This window comes from Urocitellus parryii, chromosome 4 (assembly GCF_045843805.1).
Source record: "Urocitellus parryii isolate mUroPar1 chromosome 4, mUroPar1.hap1, whole genome shotgun sequence".
Classification (NCBI taxonomy): domain Eukaryota; kingdom Metazoa; phylum Chordata; class Mammalia; order Rodentia; family Sciuridae; genus Urocitellus; species Urocitellus parryii.
Window position 1 is genome coordinate 112,779,714 of NC_135534.1, and position 13,481 is coordinate 112,793,194.

At 40.0% G+C, this 13,481-nt stretch overlaps 1 protein-coding gene across 1 annotated transcript; it reads left to right on the plus strand.

The window, feature by feature from the left end:
• The first annotated feature begins 9,166 nt into the window (after window positions 1–9,166).
• On the plus strand, window positions 9,167–10,432 carry LOC113193808 (protein PIP-1-like). The gene is made up of 3 exons (XM_026404582.2): window positions 9,167–9,227; window positions 9,664–9,777; window positions 10,308–10,432. Exons 1-3 carry the CDS (start codon window positions 9,167–9,169, stop codon window positions 10,430–10,432), a joined length of 300 nt encoding a protein of 99 aa, XP_026260367.2.
• Window positions 10,433–13,481: the final 3,049 nt, after the last annotated feature.

The following is a 13,481-nucleotide window of genomic DNA, read 5'->3' on the forward strand; positions in this document are numbered from 1 at the left end:
GAGCTGTAGTCCTAAGTCCCAATTTTTTTGTTTTTGTTTGTGCATTTTGCTGACTGATAGCCTCAGGTTTCTCTCAGCCTTTGGAGACCATTCATATTGCTTCTCCTTTGATCTTTCCATCTTCAAAGTTAGAAAATTTTAATCTTTGATTTATTTTAAAAATTTTTTTAGTTGTAGATGGACACAATAACTTTATTTTATTTATTTATTTTTATGTGGTGCTGAGGATTGAACCCAATGCCTCACACATGCCAGATAAGTTCACTACCATAGAGCCACAACCCCAGCCGCTAATCTTCAATTTCTCCTTTTGCCATCATCTTAAGAACTGTCTGCTTTGAAAGGGTTCTTGTGATCACATTAAGCCCCACAGATAATCTTCCCCTCACATAATAATGAAAGTAATGTCATATTTGCTGCTTCCACCAACACCACAGGGATGGATGGTACATGGATAAGTCTTTTTAGGGTTAGTCTTAGAATTTTACTTATCTCAGGGTCAGTATGCATACCTTTTGTCAGGTAAGTTTTTTTCCCCACAGAAACAGCCTCACTTTCTGTTCCTTAGGTCACCTCACAGTTTTGATGATTTTCTAGAATGACTCAAAGAATTCAAGAAGTGAATGACAAGTTTATTATAAAGGATATAACTCAGGGAACACCCAATGGAAGAGACATAGGGCAGGGTCTGGGGTGGCCACTCAGAGCTTCCATTCTTTCATTCTCTCTCTGATTATGCCACTTTCCCCACACATAAATGTGTTCACCAATCCAGATGGTCCCCAAGTCCTATCATTTAGGGAGTTTTTCTTTTTTAAATTCTCTTTGCAGTTTTATTAGTAGAGAAACATTCTTTGATTTCTAACTTTCATGACAAATAACACATAAACAATTAACTAAATCTTTGTTGAAACTTGAATAATGCAGGGATTTAGTTAGGCTGTTAAATGGAAATATCAGAGATATCAGAGCTCCTCTCTATGGAAATGACCATTGATGGAAAGATGGACTGTAAACAGTGTACATTACCATACATCTAATTTTTCATCATTTCAAGCAGCTGTCAGTTATATGACATAAAGCCCTTTAAAATAGATATACATCTAGTGAATACAAATTATCACATTTGAGAGCAATGAATAGTTAAAATTAATCATAAGTGAATGAATGGTTCAAATATCTCTTCTCAGAGAGACTCATGCCTAAGATGGATGAATTAAAATAGTGATAACATAAGAATGAGCTTGGAAAGATGGGTATGGGTGTTGGGTATAGTGGCTGGGATCTGGGAGAGGGCTTCAGACCTTAATTAGCATGATACACACATATGGATATTATATAATCATCTGAAATTTAGAGAAACCAGGACAAGTTTAATAGAGGAACTTTTACTTCATTTGCCTCCTACAACTTGCTCAATGGAATCCCTTCCTGACCTTCTAGGAGTGTAGACTGAGACCACTCGTCATTCTGCACCCAGAATCTTCTGGAAGTCTGTGACAAGGAGAGCTTTCTCTCTGTAATTTGTGCTGATTTGGAGCTGGACTAGCTGGAGAGAAGGAAAAAAATTGAAGGAGCATAAGTTGTTCCAGTGTAGATTCCTCCACTAGTTCCATCCCCACTTTGATGACTTTTCCTGGCACTAAGTTACAACAGAAAGGGCATTATTCAGATTTCAACTCTGCTGGTTCTGGTTGTATGACCTCTGTAAGAGATTTTCCCTCTCTGAGCCTGAGTGCCCTTGTTTGTAGAATGAGGCTGATCTCCATTCAGGAGTAAATGGAGCAGTGCAGGGGAACACAGCACAATGTCTGGCATGTGGTAGGCTCTTGTAAAGAGTAGTCATTAAGCATTAAGATTCTGCTTCCCTTTAGGGTTTAATACTATAATAAATATTTAATATGTTTACCCGACACTTTACAGTTTGTTAACATTGTGAGGCATATATTAACCCTATCTTACAGAGAAAATGAGATTCTGTGAAGTTATATGTTGTTAATTTAGTTTATCTTGATTTCACAGAAGATATTTCTCATGACTCCCAAATTCTCTGTGATTGGTGATAATGTGTACTGGACGCATTCCAGGGTCACACCTTCTGCAAAAGTGACCAGGAAGGTGATTGGAAGGAGGGGGAGTCTATCAGCGCTACAGATCCCCTCAGCTGCTTGAGGCCAGCTGCTGTCACCTTCTACCCACTGCTTCGTCACCCTGACCTGTGTATACACATTGGTCCCTCCCATGCACTGGTATCAGGAACTCAGGAATGAGTGCCATTTTCCCAGAGATTAGGGAGACATTGGTTGCTCAAACCCTTTTTAGGCACCAGCTTCTGCAGGGTGATGTTCTAAAAATGGTTGCCTAATTTCTTCATCTTCACTTTAACAGTTTATCCCCCTTTTAACAAATGAAGGAAGAATAAAAGACATTAAAATTTCCCTCCAAGATGACACAGCAAATAAGTGACAGCTCCAAGACTCTAATGCATGATCAAATAGCAACTTCAGAGTCTAAGGTATTTTCTTGTTTTGATTTCTTTTGAAATTATACTCTGTTGTCTCTCAATGAGAGCAAGATGCTGTAAAAAGGAACAAAAGGAAACACCTGTTCAGAAGAATAGTAAAGCAGAATATGGATTCAATCACATAAGGGAGATTAAGATAAAAATGGAATATTGAGGGCAAGGGGATGAAAAAAGAATATCAAGAAAAATTTTTATAAAAGTGGGATTTGGAATGGGATGCTACAGTTGTTCTCACCTGGGGATGATTTTCCCCTCCAGCAGGTATTTGGCAATGTCTGGAATTGGTTTTGGTTGTTACTATTGGAAGATTGTGATACTCCTGGAATATAAGGTTGGGAGGACTGGATATAAAGTGAGTGCCACTGGGGGAGAGTCTTGAATACCAAGCTGAGGACCAGTGGACCAGTGAAGAGTTTGAACTGGAGAGTAAAAGGATCGCAACTGTTTTAGGAAGTCATATCCAGGGAGGCATGTGGGTTGGACTGGAGCTGAGAGTAAAGAAGCTGGCTATAGCTGGGCGCAGTGTTGCATGCCTGTAATCACAGTGGCTCAGGAGGATGAGGCATGAGGATCATGAGTTCAAAACCAGCCTCAGCAACTTAGTGAGGCCCTAAGCAAGACGTTGTTTCTAAATAAAATTTTAAAAGGGCTGGGGATGTGTCTCAGTAGTTAAGCATCCCTGGGCTCAATTTCCCATCTCCAAAACAAAAACTGGTTAAAAGCTGGTTACATCTAAGAGCACAGAGACCAAAAAGTGGATAAGGCAGAATTTCATAGAGATTAAGAGGAGCTAGAATTAAGTTCTTTACAATTTCACTATCAATTCCTATTCCACAAGGTTACCCTGGAAAGGCAGAAGTAGTCAGAAAGTAGAAGGGACATTTCCAGTAGACTGCTTACAATCAAATTCTAACTAGCATACACTCTTTTCTCCCTCCCTCCCTCTCTTTGTCTCTCTTTCAACACATATGGTTATCAACTCTCCTTTTCTTCACCATGCCAATAGCATCTGGCAAACATTTTTGAGACATAAAACACTGGTAGCACATCAGGAATGTAGACTGGAATGGAGTGTTTTTGCTTACTTCCCAATTCTTTCCAAGAAAGCAGTGCTATAAGTCATTGTTGATTCAATCCACGATAGAGTCAAATGTATGATTTCCACTTATGGAAACTCAATCAGAGGCACCATGATGAGGACCTTCATGGTGACTAGATCTGTAAACCAGTTGTACAGAAGTTACATTATTGTGACTGTACTCACCAGCAACTGTCAGATATAAGGATCCTGATTCTTTGCCTGTAATCAAAGGCAGAGGCTGCCTGTGCTGTGCTGGGGCCAAGTGTTGTAGTTCACTATTTTTATCATTATAATACTGAAAATAAGAGGAGAAAGAAAAATTTTTTGTTAATCTACTTGTCAAGTAGCAAAGAGTGTAAAAAAGTGAGGAAGCTACATACTTGGAGTCAGTGGCCAGACTTTGGGAATTCCTCAAACCTGGTTTCAGAAGTCAAATTTTTAAATATTAGATGAGGATACTCCTAAGGGGACTGAAAGACAAGGTCTATGTAGGACTGGCAACATCATTTGTGGGACTCAGAGCAATGTGAAGATTGGGGTCCTTTGTTAAAAAATTATCAAGAATTTCAAGATGCTGACAGCATAGCATTAAACCAACAGCTCTTGAGGGTGTGGGACCTACATGTCTGTTTGTGAAGCTGCAGGAGACCTTTATAATTCGAAAACAGTTAAGCTATTAACTGTGCCTTAATGCACACACATATTGAAATACACACATTTTCCACCATCTCTGAAGTAAGTCATTGATCATGTGGGCTTTCTCCTCCTTCCTTATTTTTTCTATATGTGGAAAGTTTCACACATATACAAAAAGTAAGGGAACCCTTCCCATGCCTTCCACACAGTTTCAATAATTATGCATAAATAACTAAGCTTATTTTATCTCTATCCCTCTCACTGTTCCAGCCACCCCTGTAGGTCATTTTGAAGCACACCTACAGAGTGGATTTTTTGAAAGAATTTTTTTTCAGCTGAAAATAATCAGGAATTGTGTACAATATGTTATTGCCTATAATTTAACTATAAGTTATCACATAATCCCAGAGAGAGGCAGAATGAGTGGGAAATAGACTTAGAAGCAATGTTTCACCAAGCAGCAGGCCAGAGATAAATTTGCACCAGTGGTTCTCAAGGGTAAAACTCAGGGTGTTCCGACAGATTCACCTCAGCATTTTCTGTGGGAAGATTCAGAATGCTTGTCAATGTCCAGAGTTTTCTAGTCAGTGAAGTCAACATAAGGATTCTATCAGCAAAGCTTCTCTCAGGCTTTTGCATAAATGTGAAATAAAAATTTGATATGGCTTCTCCAGATGAGCTTCAATGGCTTTATAGCTCTGCCAGTAGTGTAGCATGCACAGATCTGGTTAGACACATCTGCAAGGGCTTTTTTAGACTTTTTAGGACAACTAGTTCCCTAGGTCATTTCATCAACCCTAGAAAGGACAGGTCTATTCATAAGTTTGGCTGTCCATAGACATTTGTCTCTCAGTGATAAATCAAGTCAAGGGTAGGACAAGTGATGCACTAGGAACTATGTGAGTAAAGGGCACCAGCTTTACATGAATGTGGCTTAACCATTGGTATGTTGGGGGCTGGCCTGTGTTGGCTTATGAGAGCCAACTGTTAAAGTTTCAGTAATTTTATGAGCTGTTTGTTGAACAAAACTATTATTAAAAATTAACTTACAGAAAAATATAACTAAATTAGCTTATTCCAAACAAAAAAGAATCAAAACACCATCAATTCATAACCTACATTTTGCTGTTGTCTGAGCTCTGAAGGTCATTTAGTTCCATTGCACCAATGTGCTGAAAATACTGCTTAATGGTGTGCATGTCTCTTCTCACCTCTACATTCAATGATATCAGAATGCTAGCTTGGAATTTCCATTTATACCACAGAAATGTGCACATACTATAAATCAGGACTCTCCTCACCCTCCCTCACCCACAAGCCAGCTGTTAAAACACTTGCAAGTACACAGCTGGGCCACACCCATATACTCACGATCTGGAAAAAGTTGATGATCAGCTTATCTTCAGGACACCGAGACATTTAAAAAATTCTCCAGCACTGAAACTCAAGTTTGACATGGAAACTGTTAAGTGTTTTTAAAATTAATAGTCAGGAATTCCACTGTAGGGAAAGATAGATGAGGAAGAGTGATATGTGGTCATTGTTGGGACTAAGGTACGCAGTTTGCTATAGTTTGCACCTGGATTTCCCCCATGTGTTAAAGTGTAGTCCTCAGCTTGGCATTATTGAGAGATGCTGAATCTTTAAGAGGTTGGACCCAGTGGAAGGAGTTCCAGTCACTGGGATTGTGCCATTGAAGGGGATATTGGGACCCCACCCCTTCTTGTCTTTATTTTTTATTTCCTATCTGTTGTAAAGTGAACAGGCTCCTGCTGTGAGGTTCTGTGCCACCACAGGCCCAAAATGACAGGACTAAGTGATCATAGACTGAAAACTCTAAAATTGTGAGCCAAAATAAACTTCTTTTCAAATTCATATGTCAGGTATTTTGTCTTAATGACAGAACCTTCTCATGAAGGTTATATGAGTCTGCATTTCTGGAAATGCTAGAGTTCTGTCACCTTTGTGCTGAGTGTAACTGTTGCCCTGGAAAGCTTGCTGAGACCAGGTGCCTAGGACAATGGGTTCATCTGTTGCTATTCCTGCTCCCACTCTGTGAGACTCAGCAATGGAGCTAAGCTACCTTCTTGTAATTGAAGGTAGGGAGAATAATTAGCAAACAGCATACAAATAAATATTTCATGAAGTTACCAGAGTATATGACTGTTTTTATGTTTACATTGAATAACAGAGAAAAGGATTGCCAAGAAGTTTTATGGACTAACACAGGACTAGCTGGGAGGAGCTCCAGGTATTTTGTTCCCTGTACTCAGGAGAGTAAAGATGTGAGGCAGAGATTTCAGGAACATCAGCAAGGAATCCTGGCTGCGGGAAGAGTATGAGAGTTGCTATGAGGACTATTAGCCATATTGTGTGAAATATGGCTGAAAAAGTCCTATCTGCTGGGAGCTCATTCCTTCATGAATCAGTTTCACTGTCTGGCCTGACCTTGCATCCGCCTGGGAAGAACTGAATTGCTGCCTCCTCCTCAATACTCTCTCCACTCACTGATAGTAGCATAGCAGAGTCTCTAGTGCTAACCCCACATTATGAATAAGAATAGACATCACCATCTTTTAAAATGAACATCATTTTTTGGTAGATATATAAGATCTTACCACACTCTAGAGTGGACCCCTTTAAATGATCTTTTTAAAATTTTGTTCTAATTAGTTATACTTGACAGCAGAATGCATTTTGTTTCATTGTACACATATGGAACATAACTTTTCATTTCTCTGGTTGTACACAATGTAGTGTCGCACCATATGTGCAGTCATACATGTACCTAGGGTAATGATGTTCATCTCATTCTACCATCTTTCCTGCCCCCATGCCCTCTCCCTACCCCTTCCTCCCCTTTGTCCAAAGTTCCTCCATTCTCCCCATGCCCCTCCCCTTAAGTGTTCTTAATAGTGGCTGAGAAAGAGTTGGCTGTTTCTGATGTTTCCATGTGTTGAGATTATTTTGTCAAGCATTGTGCAATTTATACTAGGTTTTCTTTTTTTCAAGTCTATCATATTAGTTATATAAATATAGTTATTAAAATGATACCTGTTTCCCCACCCTACATTTCTGATGATATCCATCCCCATACCCAGCTCATGCACAATGTACAATGTTGAGCTCCTCAGCACCACACAGGCTAAAATGAATCCTGCCTCTTTTTCTATTGCAAAAAGAATTGTGAGCAGTGGCTCAGGGCAGTTGCTGGCCTTGGGGAGCTTGGGCAACTGGGCTCTCTGGAAGGAGAATGGGGCAGGTCCAGGGAGTAGAGAGAAAGGAATTCTTAGAGCTAGCCTACAGAGCCAGGCCCAGACTCTTCCTCCCATTCACAGCATACTAGGCTTAAGGCCAAAAGGGAGTCCCAGAAGAAGAAGCATTTAGTTAAAATAATTTTCTCAGCAAATGACAGAGGTTATTTCTTTTGACACATGTCCATTCTTATTTACAATGTGAGATTCGCATTAGGGAACTTCTCTAAGGAGGCCACAGGTGGCATCTCTGGGACCAGGGATGACCTTTGGCTCCTGAACAACAATTGGAGGCTCTTGGGAAACATCAAGACTTCTACTGGCATAATAACAAAGTTAGTGGGGTCTGCGAAACTGGGTTTGAATCTGTATCATCCTTTCTGTTCCCTTGGCTAGATTGTTTTCTCACTAATACAAGATGTTAATAGCTACCACATAGTCTCTTGTACAAGAACCAAATGGAATGACATTTTCAAAGATTCCACACTAAGTCTCTCTCAATCCATGTCCTATGTTATTTTCTGGTGGGATAGGTGACACAGGCTTCTGAGACTTCAGCACTGGGCTGGGGAATAATTAGACCTTATACCTCCGTGGAGTATGTTTCCCATTTCAGTGGGAAATGGGGGGAAGGAAATAGGGGGAAGAGGGGAAGAGGGGAGGGGTAGGCTAATTGTTGAAGTACCATGTTTGAGTAAGGGAAGACTCAGATCCTAGAGTGTGCCAAGGGCTATGGAGTAGTCTGAAGCCAAAGCTACACACCTTTTCCTGCAGATTAGTGTTTTTAAATTCCATTCATCAAGTATATAAACAAATAGGAAACCTCTTCTGGTTGGGATAGCATGGAAGATAAACCCAAGTCTGCTATTTTGGGTTTAATGCTTTACTGAATAATAGTTTAGCTGCACATCCATTTCCAAGAAATAAGGAGACTTAATACCTACCTGGACTCACCATGTTGAGGCAAATAGTTTCCTTCTGTATGGAAGATCATGATGCATTGTGCTGCTGCACCTCACCAGGCTCATCATCGCCCATAGCTTGTGTGATTGGGTCACACAGCCATAATTCTCCCATTTATTATGGCATTTGCTAGTAAATGGATTGAAATGGAGAATATCATGCCAAATGGAGAATATTAGCCAAATCAGAAACTCAAAGTTAAATGTTTTCTCTCATATGTGGAAACTAGAGTAAAATAAAGGAAAGGGGGAGGTAAGGATAAGAATACTAAAGAATGAATCGAATATATTAATAGACAAGCAAAAGGAAGTCTAGTAGAGTAAGGGAAGGAGAATGGGAGAGGAGAGGGAGGATGGGAGAGAAAGTGTGGGGGGAAAATTCTATATAACTATAAAGCTCTAATAAAAAAAAAGGGGGGTGGGAGATCTGTCAGATAAGAAGCCTGAAGGTACCTGGGGGAGGGCCAATGGAGGTGAGCAGAAGTGGTAGGACTTGGCTACACCCTTACACCTCCCCTGACCCACAGACACCCGCCACCCTGCCCCTGGCTCTCTGCTCATGCTGCCTTCAGGGGAAACTCTGTCCCTGACCTGGGCTCCCACTGGCTGTCCTTCCCAGCCTGGGGTTATAAAAACCAGACTTGCTGGGGTGGGGCACCAGTAGCTCTGTCCTGCTTTCTGTTCCTTCTGGTCCTGGGGTCCTACAACTATGGGAAAGCACCTGTTGCTGCTACTGCTGGGCCTCTCCTTGTTATGGGGATTCCTGCAAGGTGAGCCCTGGGGAGCGCTGAGCTGGATCAGTAGACGCACTGGTGGCCAAGGATTGTTTGGTCTTGGGGTTCTTGGGTCTTCCTCCTCCTTCCTTCTCCTTAGACTCTTATGCCCTCCTGCCTCAAGTCTAATTCTTAGTACTCCCAATTCCTCTATCTTTCTGTCAGACATTACTAGATTTGGTTTGGAAGGGGGAATTTCTTTTGTGGAACAGGAAGATAATGAAAGAATGGGAAGGAGTAGTTCCAACTAGGTGCTAGGCTCAGGCACCTTCATCAGGGGCCTTGGTCTTCCTCCCAGAAGCCCCATCAGTTCCTAGGAGTCCAGCTCCTTCCCTCAATATGGGAATGGCTGTTGTTCCTTGTTCAGTCCTCAGGGTCACAGACTCAGCTGCCTTTTCTGACCAGCCTCATTCCCCGGCTTTTGTCTTTCTAGCTCTGACGTGTGTCCAGTGCCCTCGTATCAATGCTAAAGGGATTTGCAAGAGTGAGAAAAGCTCCTGTCAGGCTCATGGCAGCCAGCAATGCTTCCTGAGGAAAGTCTATGAAGGTAGGTAGAGACTGAGATGTCTGGGGTATCGATCTTTTACTGACTTTTTTTTTTTTTTAATTCTTTTTTTTTTCTTTTACTGATCTTGAGGGAGGTGGCCCTCTCAGGAGCACTGAAGGCAGGAATAGAGAGTGTGGAAACATATCCCCCCCCCCCATAAAAGTAAGAAAAAGCTTCTCTGGTGCTGGTACTAGGCTGTCATTGGCTCTTGACCTGAGCAACAGACCTGTTAAGAGAGAGAGAGAGAAAAAGTGCTTGTTGATAGGTCTTCTAGGAAAACATACCCAGGGATGACAGCGATTAGACTTCAAAATTCCACTCCTAGCACCTTTGAGAACCAAATGAAGGCAGGGTTAGGGGTTGAGGGGAGGATGGATTAAAGGAGCTATCTTGGTCATCTCAGGGTGGCTGGTGTCCCTTCCTACCTGGGAACCTGACCCCCCAGGGCAATGTGCTGTTTTTCCTCATTCACTGAGTAACTGATTCTTTCTATAAATATTTGTTTACTTCTTGTCTTTTTTGTTTTCCAGGTGACAGATTCCTGTATGGGTACCAGGGCTGTAGTGACTTGTGCATTCCCATGTCCCTCTTCAACCGAAATGTGAAAGTGGATTTAATGTGCTGCAGTAACACATCTTTCTGTAACAGGCTTTAGAGGCCTGATCCTTTTTGCCCTCTTCTCCTTTGGGTAGGCATTTGCCCTCCAGCGTAGCCCTTCCCTGCACTCCTGTACCCTTGAAACACTGGCTGTTTTTTGCCAGCACTGCCCAAGCCCTGACACCTGCTTGTTCTCAGCATCAGGTGTTGACATTTCAATAGCTCACTCCCTGGACACCCTCAGTGCTCCTCCTTTCTCAGATTCTAGTTTCCTTTCCTCTCTCCCTCCATCAATGGCTGGCAAATAGCAAGCTCTCCCAATCCCCTTCTCCATCTTTTTCTTTCTTCAACAAATATTTTTTAACTACTAAACACTGTCATTATGCAATGATTATTCAACAATGAATAAAGTCAGACCTGACCTCTACCCTCAACGGATTTTCAGTTTAATTATTTCTTGGGATTAAATCTATAGCCTTGGGCATGCTAAGCACTTGCTCTGCCACTCCAGTTGTACTCCAGCTCTCCAGTTATACTTTGCATGTACACACACACACACACACACAGCCTTTCCTGTCTTTTGGAAAAATTCTATAGTATAGCTTTTTTCCTAATAAATCTCATGTTTTTGAAGTTGGTGTTGTTTGATATTTTTATGTTTTATATTATTAGAATGCATGCTCAATTAAAATGTAAATAATTCTGGGGCTGGGGATGTGGCTCAAGCGGTAGCGCGTTCGCCTGGCATGCGTGCGGCCCGGGTTCGATCCTCAGCACCACATACCAACAAAGATGTTGTGTCCGCCGAGAACTAAAAAATAAATATTAAAAAAATTCTCTCTCTCTCTCTCTCTCTCTCTCAAAAAAAATGTAAATAATTCTGATAAGAACACATATAACTAATCCTATCCTATCATGCAGAGACATATCTTGTTTACATTCTCAGGTATATCTTTTCAGGCATGGTAGACATGCCTATAATTCTGGTGATTTAGGAGGCTGATGCAGGAGGATTAAAGTTTGAGGCTAGCCTTGGCAACTTAGTGAAAGTCTGTCTCCAGATAAATTTAAAAAGGGATGTGGGTATAGCTCAGTGGTAAAGTAACCCTGAAAAAGAAAGAAAAGAAAAGAAAGCAGATATAGGTCATAATGTGTTGTATGCTCATATGTATTTAAATATAAATATTTTTGCATATATATATATATATATAAAACCTGCTTTTAATATAAATGCTAGATATGTTTATATTACTATTTTTTTATTGGTTGCTTTATAATGCATTGTAGTACCTATAAAATCTATTCAACGAATTCTGTATGATTATTTTTAATTTTTTGAAAATAGATTTTTTATGTTATTATTTACACATAGCAAAATTTATACTTTTGGGGTGTACAGCTTCCTGAGATTTGGCAAACATATATCATCTCCTAACTACTATGACCAAGATTCATATTTGCATTACCATTTTTTGTTCCCTTGGCCTTTGCAAACATGTCACTCACCTCATTCTCAGACCCTCACAGCCACTGCCTTTCCTATGTTGTTGGATTCGTATAGTTGATGGTATTTTGTGTCTTCTTTATTTCATTTAGGCTGATGCTATTTAGATTCATATGTGTCACTGCAAGTATTGTTCATTCTTTTTTTATTGCTGAGGAGTATTCTATTGTATGACTAGAACTCAATTTATATATTTTTTTTGGTTTCATGGACATTCAGATTGTTTTGAGTTTTGTATGATTATTAAAAAAACTTCTATAAACATTTTTATATACCACATAGTCTCCAACTTATGATAGTTTAACTTGATTTTTTGACTTTACCATGGCACAAAAGAGACTTACATTCAATCAAAACTGTATTCAAATATTTGAATTTTGATGTTTTCTCTGGCTACAATATAAAGTATGATACTTTTTTAGGAGGCTGGGCAGTGGCAGTGATCAGCAGCTACAAGTCACCATTGCTACCTCGTGGCCACCATATGTAAAATGGGCTTTGAGTTACATGATTTTGCCCAACTTTAGACTAAGTGTTTTTACGCATGTCTATGGTATGATGTTCGGTAGGTTAGGTGTATGAACTGCAATTTGGAGTTATATTTTGGAGTTATATTAGTTGATCAGGATATAACATCATTAAAACTTAAAGAGAGTAGGACTGGTTATGTAGCTCAGTGTTAGAGTACTTGTCAAGCATTTGCAAAGACATTGGGTTTCATCTCCAGTACTGGAAAAAAGAAAATCAAGGAGCATCTGTAGTTCTTTCTGCGGACATTCTCTTGGAAAAGTATCTTATGGTAAATGTGTGATTAACTTTGTAAATAACTTCCAAACTCACCAAAGTGGCTGTCATGTTGCATTCTCATGGCCAATATATGAGAATTGCTCTAGACCTCTGCCAGCACTTGGCATTGTCATTTATTTATTTGTTCTTTCATTTTAGCCATTCTAATAGGTGTTCAGTGGCTTCTCAACGGTTTTTGCATTTTCCTAATGAATAATGATATACAGCACATTTTCACGTGTTTGCCACCAGAATTTCCCCTTTGGTTAAGCATCTGTTAAAATCTTTTGCACCACGTTTACTCAGATTTATTGAATTATGAAAAGTCTTTATATATTCTGGGTACAAGTTATTTGTCAAAGATATGTATTGTGCTTTTGTTGTTAAATTCATTCCACATTTCCTCCCCTTTCCTGTCCCTCTTCCCTCCTTCTTGATCTCCTCCTTCTACTCCACCAATCTTCCCTTTATCTTTATGATATCTGGTTCCCCCACTCCCATTTATTCCTCTTATTTTGCTTAGCTTCTACATATGAGAAAAAATATCCAACTCTTGATTGTCAGAGCCTGGCTTACTTCACTTAGCACAATATTCTTCATTTCCATCCATTTACCAGCAAATGCCATAATTTCATTCTTCTTTATGAAGCATTAGGCACTCCTTTCTATTTATACAAAAGAAATAATGTCAGCATACTATGGAAATACCTGTGTACCTAAGTTTATAGTATCGAAATTCACAATAAAGAAATGGATAAAGAATAAATATAAAGATAAAATGGGTAAACATACATGGATAAAGAAAATGTGTTATATA